The 8,240-nt window shown below is 41.4% G+C and overlaps 1 protein-coding gene across 1 annotated transcript; it reads right to left on the bottom strand.

The window, feature by feature from the left end:
• Window positions 1–405: 405 nt before the first annotated feature.
• LOC145451005 (zinc transporter ZIP12-like) lies at window positions 406–8,225 on the bottom strand. The gene is made up of 8 exons (XM_080329494.1): window positions 7,506–8,225; window positions 5,851–6,020; window positions 5,622–5,765; window positions 4,752–4,862; window positions 4,293–4,347; window positions 1,191–1,343; window positions 929–1,116; window positions 406–734 (listed from the first exon to the last, which is right to left on the bottom strand). The coding sequence occupies exons 1-8, from the start codon at window positions 7,591–7,593 to the stop codon at window positions 594–596; spliced, it is 1,050 nt and encodes a 349-aa protein (XP_080185620.1). The 5' UTR covers window positions 7,594–8,225; the 3' UTR covers window positions 406–593.
• Between the last annotated feature and the right edge of the window lie 15 nt (window positions 8,226–8,240).

Here is an 8,240-nt window from a genome sequence, read left to right as displayed (position 1 = left end):
ATATTGCTCAGTCAACAAATGGTTGTGCGTTAAAAAGCACCATTTTAGTCAGCGGGAAACTTTTAGGGGGTAAATTCAGCTCAAATGTTGTTTACGGGTCCACAAGACGAAAAAGGTTGGGAACCACTGGCCTAGGCGATGTCAGAAGACGCATGGACGTGGGACACTTAATGAAGAGTAATAGAAGACAAAATGATGTGGCATGTGACGCAAGACGTGGACAATATATCAGATCGTGGTCCAGTAATCTCGAGCGCTGACTAGCATTGTCTGAGTTTTTTTATCGCCGCCGTCTGCAGTGCACCTGTAAGGGCAGACGTAGGTGAACCGAGCTACAACCGCAGCTGATACCTTGGAAATAGCGAGAAGCGATAGTACGACTGAACAAATTGAAGAAGTGCGAAATTCAATGAATTCATCACTTGTAATCTGTCGTCGTGGTGTGCAACGCCTAAAAAGAAGAAACGCACCACTTCAAGACACAATAACTGTATGCCGATAAATATATTCAAGTTATGCGTGTTTATCAAGCAGTTGTATATAATAGTTCAATCGAAGTCTGATAATTGCTGCGCCGGGAACGCTTTCGTATTTTATCCGCTAAGACTTGTTTCAATATCCTGTTTGTAGATCCTGAGAAGGAGTATGACGGTCCAACCAACGAGAAGTCCAAAAACTTGAATAACGAACTGGATCACTAGATGAATAGATGTGTGATGCGCCAATTCAACAATCTGAAAAACGATTCTTCCTTCTGATCAGCGATCATTGTGTAAAAACCTCCTTTATCTAAGGATATATAGGCCTAATAGTAACTAATTCTACCGAAGAACAAATATATAAAAGCTCTTTCTCTACCAAAACACCGTATCTCACGTAACGTTTATCAACAGCACGCTAGACAGAGGGAGTACCAAAAACAACTTACCACTTGGACCAACGCGATGTAAAGGAACATGCCAGCGAGGGTTGCCAATAGCCACTGCCGCAATGAATCATCTTGACTAAGAGCGATGCCAATGTACAACCCAATAAAGCCAGAGAATGTCGCGATTACATTAAGTCCAATTGCCTGCCACTTAGAGGCTCCATTCTTGAGATGAATTATAAAATCCCCTGGAGTGATAATGACAACATCGGATTTTCGCGGATAAATGGCCTAAAATGAGTGTTTTCTAAAATTGACGTACCGAATTCGTGAGGTATTTTGTGACATAAAACAGCGATAGACGTCCCAATGCCATCGGCTGCCGACGATGAGAATGAAACTCCTATAGCTATGCCATCGGCTATGTTGTGTACGATGTCTCCAACGAATATCGCAAATACAATAGTGGTGAAGCCTGTGTACAGTGTACAATGTAATAGAGATAGGGTTGTATTTAAAACAAAAATCAATTAAAACAATCATGTTTACAACAAGTGTTTTACATGTTTTAGCCATGATGTCACTAATCTTCAACTATGAAGTAAAAGTCGGTTACTTTTGGTGTAATGGTTCCTTGTGAATTATAATTGAAAATATACGGTGGGCGGCCATCATCATCAAAACACCCATTCCGTACCAACCATAGGCGCCGACTTTTATTTTTGCGTGGGGTGGCGGCAGGCGCGTAGCCAGGGGTGTCGAAACCCCCTCCTTTTGACACGCAAAACCCCTTCCTTTTGAAATGGCCATTCTGGCGCTAATATTCAGTTGCAATTCAACAAGCCGTATTATCAGTGTTACGCGGGCCCGCGACCAATTAGCGAGATTCGTCTGTGCACGCATATCGCATCGCACAATGCAACGCGACGCGATCTCCCGCTGAGATGATTGCAAAATTAGGTCATTGATTGCCGCGCACTTGGCATTCGTCGCTGGACTGAGCAGCAACACAGCGCGACAATTCTGGAACCCGAAAGACAGACAAGAATCATCATTACAAACGCGCGCGGTCAATCTCCCTTACCGCCAACACAATGGGTTTTTACTCACTATTGAGTAGCTCGAATCGCGACAATTGGTTGCTGATTAAAACATCGATTTTGACTTCATCGCTGCATTTCCCGATTTACGTTCGCAAAGCATAATTGAATTAATATTATGGGCACTGGAATAAATTCCAACTAGCAGACACACACAATAAATCACTGTTCAACTTTGCGCTCCGAGAATGTTTATCACGAAAATGGTTCACAAAATATTTTAAACGCGGCTTGCGGGACTCGTCGATGCAAATAATGCACTTTAATTTGTAGAAGGTTGACGCTGGAAGTATACTTGGTCGTCAAATCGCGATAAGAGATGGTGTTTCTCAGATCGCGCGATGAAATCTACGTTTCTAACGATGAGGTCGAATTTGTACATCTAATAAGTATCGTTAGTTTGCTGAAATCAGCATCAGTACGCTGCGCGAAATACATACTAGTGATCAATTTTAGCGGACTGTACTACAATCGGCCGGCAAAGTTGCGCCGATAATGAAATTGCAGACATGCCGCAAACCCGCAATAATTACAATTACAGGGTGCGCTAGTCATACCTAAATACCCAGTTTCGGCAATGACAACGAGCACAATTTGTTCAGACGCGGGCATAAGTTTTAATCAAAAAGATACATAAACACAAACAATATTACACGCAGAGATAGTTACTGTTTGGCGAAAGTGTTTCTGAAGACGGTAGCAGGCCTGTATGCGGACGCGCTAAATCAAACCACCGACGATATTGCACATGAGATATCGATGACCCATTTCGCATACAAATGATTCTCGCTAATTTGCAGTACGCAGCATCGATAATACGAATTAGTAAGTTGGCATTTCAAAAGGATGGGATTTCTAAATATAAATGAGAAACTCCCTGGCTACGCACCTGGGGTTTTTATGACGACAATGCACTGGTTAATATCAGCCCGGGGCCTATGGCCTACGTAGGCCCCGATCAGCCAGTCGAATTTGATGGTAAAATGGTGGGCTTTCAATTATCCAGGTATTATTGCAGTAAGAGCAATACGGGCGCATGCCGCGACCTTATCAATAGAGAATACATATCCCAAAGGTTTGAAATTCGATCCGCGATATGGTTTGCTCGATAGAGTCCGTCCAGCAATGAACTTTATTGGAGCATAGAAGGTTCCCGTTCAAACTAATCGAATAAATTCAAAGTTTGCGCCACCGAGAATTTCGTGCTGCATCAATTTTTGACAACGTAATTCAACGTCGTGCACTGCACAATGCGCAGTATTAAAAACAAATCAAACACTGACAAGTGACACCGAGGGAATACGAATGTATAAAGCAGACAAGACAGCAAACGAGAAAGCGCGCATCTAATCAGTAATTCCCCAACTAGCGTTCAGCACAATGGTGTTCCAAGTCTGACATCGCGACAATTGTTTGCTCATTATAACGAGGTTTGAGCTGCATTGTTGCATTTCGCGATAAAAGTTGGCAAAACCTTTGTTAGAATAATGAATATGCGCACTTTGCGCAGGAATGACTTTCAATTCGCAGGCATACACAAACACACTGTCCTATTTCGCGATCCAAACCTCCAATTAAAGAGACTATCACGGAACTAACTCAAGAATTATTTTGTAAACGAATATGGGCGCAACTACAATTTATTAAGAGAAGGAGAACGTGAATTCGCTCGTCTGGTCGAGAGAGAAGATGGTGTTTCTTAGCGCAAGCGTGTCGAAATCGACGTCGTAAACGAGGTGGCTTCGATTGTCTGATTACTAATCACGGATTACAATTTATTGGGGCGTTTTAAGCTCTAGTTCGTCGTCGACAACGAAGCTGCGTATTCAATTATTCGCGCGCGTATCGGTTAATGGTGAATAGTTGGCATTCACGCGCTATCACGGACTCGATAATTGACAGCGCTGATGATTTGAAATCGCAGACGGCGGGCTATTAATCTTATTGTATGGGGTGGCCGCCACCCCATAAATGTTTCATGGGGTGGCTGCGCCACCCCGCCACCCCGTAACTCGGCGCCTATGGTACCAACTATATGTACGTGATATAATCTTTGAACCGACGACGATTTCGAGGGTTCCAACCGTTCCTTATCGTATAGGTCGACTGTATCAAGCGCAAATCGTCTGTTATAGGTTCATGCTACCTGTTTTTTCCGAAAATATTCAACAGAATTATGGCATAATTATACGCTTGAAAAAAAATGTGTTTGAAGGCATTGTTTTAAAACACTGTTTAAAACATGTTTAAGCAAAGTGTTTTCAAACAACATTTGTTTGAAATGCGATCATAATAAAAATGCAGACTCAAACTGCAAAACCTACACCAGCAAAGTTTTGGGCTTCTCTCCCAATCTTCCTCGTGTCGGTTAGCTTGGTTCTGTAAATGTTGTAGAAAAGTTTGTCACTGATCTGCTTTAGAATTTCCCGGAATAATTTGATCTTGGAAAACGGGATAAAATTACGTAGAGTTATGTTAACTCTGCCTATGGTAAGCAGAGAAAGGAGTAGGCTTAATATTACAAGTTAAAATCGGATTTGGATACTTAGAAGATGGAAGAAGGTGGATTTTGATTTACGATTTCTGCGAATCCGTAAATGTCTTTGCATCTAGCATTTCTTATCATTTCAAACTCTATGAAATAGATATAATACGAAATAAAATCTGGTTTTGAATTCAGATTAAATCGTAACTGATCCTGAATCGGTTAGTTAAGTTTGCCTTATTGAAAAAGGCTATATACACAGTGAAAAACAACATATCATATTCATCACTTTGCTTACTGTAAGCTTAATGTCATTGATGTTTCCCCCGTTTGCTTCTGTTCCATCACCAGCAGCTTGGATGTTACGAAATGATGTAAACTCGACCGATTTCTGGGCTTCTGATTCTGCCTGAAATTTCGTAATCACCCGCCAGGAAAAAATCAGATCATCAATATATGATTTAGAATTTATGATCTGGCACAATCGTAGAAACTTATAGGTTATCGTAGGTATTTCAAGCCGTAGAGTTCGCCACACCTCTGCGTAGTTTATTAATCGGACCCAGCCCTGTTAACAGCAACAAAGTGCCGTTGCTAATCAGCGAACCAGTTCTCACTTTACCGCTAATTGGATTCGGTGTTTGATCCCAGTCCCTGTTGCTATATTTGAGGAAATAGGCCTAATGCAGACTGTAGGAGCATAGTGTCCTATATGGTGTCGACACAAGCAAATCTCACGCCTCAGTGAAATTGTATCACGTCACAATTTCCATTTGGCTACAGGCAATTTAACGGTCATTTTTGACCGGCTTGCCGAGCATTAAATTTGGTGAAGTGGGTATCAATCGAAAGCTGACTCTGCACTGATTACGAAAATATAAATTTTATTCCGCTAGTGGCCCTGGAACTTCCACAATCCGCCTCGAATTTTGGTAAGCATATATTGACGCGGTAGAATTTTCATAATTTTTCGGCCATATCTTGGTCATGTTCATGTTTGTGACATTGTTTCAAAGATAAACGTGTCCAAGATATATGTCCGAAAGAAAATGAAAAGAGAAGTTTCTCAAAATGTGTAAAATGGTCATTTGATTCCACACAGCAACCACTTTTGAACGCATTGTGACTCTCTACCGCGACCGTGCGGATGTTACAAACTGGCTCTTACCTTCGATGCCAATAATGGCATGTTTGTTCGATGCTTTTTCCACACCCTCAGACCATTCTCAAAAATGAAAAATAACAATATCCCTCCATAAACAACAGACATTTTCCAAGCAACAACATTTCCTTGATCGTCAACTCCGAGTGCCTGCCAAACGATTTTTGGTTGACTTTGTATTATGGTCCATGGAATCTGCCTTGCAGGCTGTTACATCATTTGTCGCACCACTTACATCAGGTATAACGTAAATAAGCGCGTCGGAAGTCATTGTGCCTGCACCAAAGGCGATGAAAAACTGAACAAAGTATTCGTGATGTCGACTCTTAAGGGCTGGGAAAAGTGATATTCCCAGCAATGATAGGCAGCTAATGATCGCCACACTTGCTGTGCCGTATCCATAGACTGAAAGATAACAACGTAAAATTACGATTAAGCTCCTTACTGACGTCCGTACAGGATAGCCGATCAGGATAGCGTAATGGTTAAGCGTCCGGCTTCTTGATCGGTAGGTCGTGGGTTCGATTCCCGGCCGGGTCAGACCAAAGACCTGATTAGTAACACTGGTATCCGTGGCTTCCCTGCTTGGCGCTCATGCATTACTGGGATAGCATGGAGGGGTGGTGCATGACTTAGAAAGTCGTAAAGGCTATATCTGCACTTCCTTGTCCAGCGGCATATGCACATCATGCACTCATAATATGCATATGCGCAGATCGTGTGTAAGAAGGGGAGATGTGGTACCGATGGATCACTGGGACCGAAAATACTTTGAAAATTATCTATGATAATTCCATGATTACACTCCGTGAACTTGTCTACAGTTGCATGCTGGCAAAATCTTTCCTCACATACAAAAAAATTCGACGTGCGCGAGTTATGGGGTCTCTCACAGATGTGTTTTGTTTTTGGGGGTGTAAACTAAATTTAAATCGACATATACATTTTTCTTTGTAACCTTCAACACGAACAAACCAGCAATCATTTTTATTGTGAAGTGTAGGGCTTGTATCAGGCTATATAATAGCACCTATGATTTTTTTCAGTGCCTTCCTTGGGTGGAATTTTTTCCATTCATGTATAAAATTCGTAGGGTGGGGACCGATGATACAAAAGCCAAGTCAAGCAAAATAATCAAGCATACTAATCATGAAACAAGTGAAACATGCCTACGTAAAGAAAATCTTTATGTGATAATTGCATATGATGTTTTATCGCTGTAACGAGGTATTTGGAAGTCACACTGTCGATTTTCGGGCAATATGTATGTACCCTCAAATTTATAAGTTCGAGCCTAAATCGAAACGTGATTTTATGACAACATTTGACTTAATATTCATTCTATTTTTTGACGGTTGCGACCAAACATTCTTCTTTGGCTTGCTGTAGCTTAGAATATAATACTGAGCAAGAAAAGTTGACACGTTTGAGTTTTTTAGGGTATATGTGTCATAGGTCCCCGGGTCGTGTGCCATTGGACCCACCGGGTGGGGACCGATGATACGTTCGAGCATCAAATTTTGAACGTCCATAAATATTTTTTGAAAAGACGGATATTCATGTATATGTGCGCGATAGGTAGAGCTTGTATCAAAGTGAAGAGCCAGCAAAAGATCTGATGTTTTCGGCTGAACATTTTGGGGCCAGCGATCATTTTCCAATTTTTGATCCATCGGTACCACATCTCCCCTATATCATGAGTCGGTGTATATGCCGCAAAAACATCAAGGACAAAAATAAACTACGTCCTTTCCTTTCCGTACACAGAATTTACGAGTACCATTTATCCGATGTAGATATAGCTCAATACATGCACATTGCATGACTAGATCATCACCCCCTGGTACGGAGTTTGATTGAATGCGCTATTTCGAGAAAGACAAAACTTACTTTTCGCAGATGAGTATTCCGAATGCGGTACTGCGTCGCTTGTCAAGTGTACCAAACTCATTGAAGAATTAACTGTGGAATCTGCCATTTCAGCGCTCTTTCTAGCGGCTATGACTCAGTGCCATGACAAAATTACTTCGAAGAATGATGCTACTGGTCTTGTTACGCCGATGCCAGGCTAAAACTACCAAGCCTAAATACATACGGAAGTGGTGGCGCGTATTACCTTGATCACAACTGTAACTCGAGTAGATTAGACGCCATAAATTTCTATTCAATTACAAGTAGAAGTAGGCCTAGCTATTTTCAAGACGTGTAAAAATACTTCAATAGTGGAAGTAGAAAATTGAAGTCGGATAGCTATTCAACCAAATAGTTTCGAAAAGCAGATCTTTTGACAGGTAATGGGTGGTGGGCTTCTTTCGATATTGCAATACATCTTCGCGCCCAAAGCGAAACGACTAAGTAACTCTTATAAATAGGTAGGCCTGCATGGTACAATCTTCGAAAATATATTTAGTTGCTACTACGATGGTTGTTTCACTCAGTGCCTGTGACGATTTCAAGCATAAAAGTAATGCAGACTTGAATCGATGCCATTCCTGACCTATTCTATTCGCAATTCTCTCCCCATACCCTACAGTAAGAAATATACAGCTGAGTTGTATATTCATATTGAAATAAACCCGAATTGTATTAGAGATTACTATATTAGTATTCACCACCCCTGACAAG

This window comes from Botryllus schlosseri, chromosome 11 (assembly GCF_051294905.1).
Source record: "Botryllus schlosseri isolate E-star chromosome 11, Bs_hap1, whole genome shotgun sequence".
Classification (NCBI taxonomy): Eukaryota; Metazoa; Chordata; class Ascidiacea; order Stolidobranchia; family Styelidae; genus Botryllus; species Botryllus schlosseri.
This window is presented reverse-complemented; position numbering and strand designations above follow the sequence as displayed.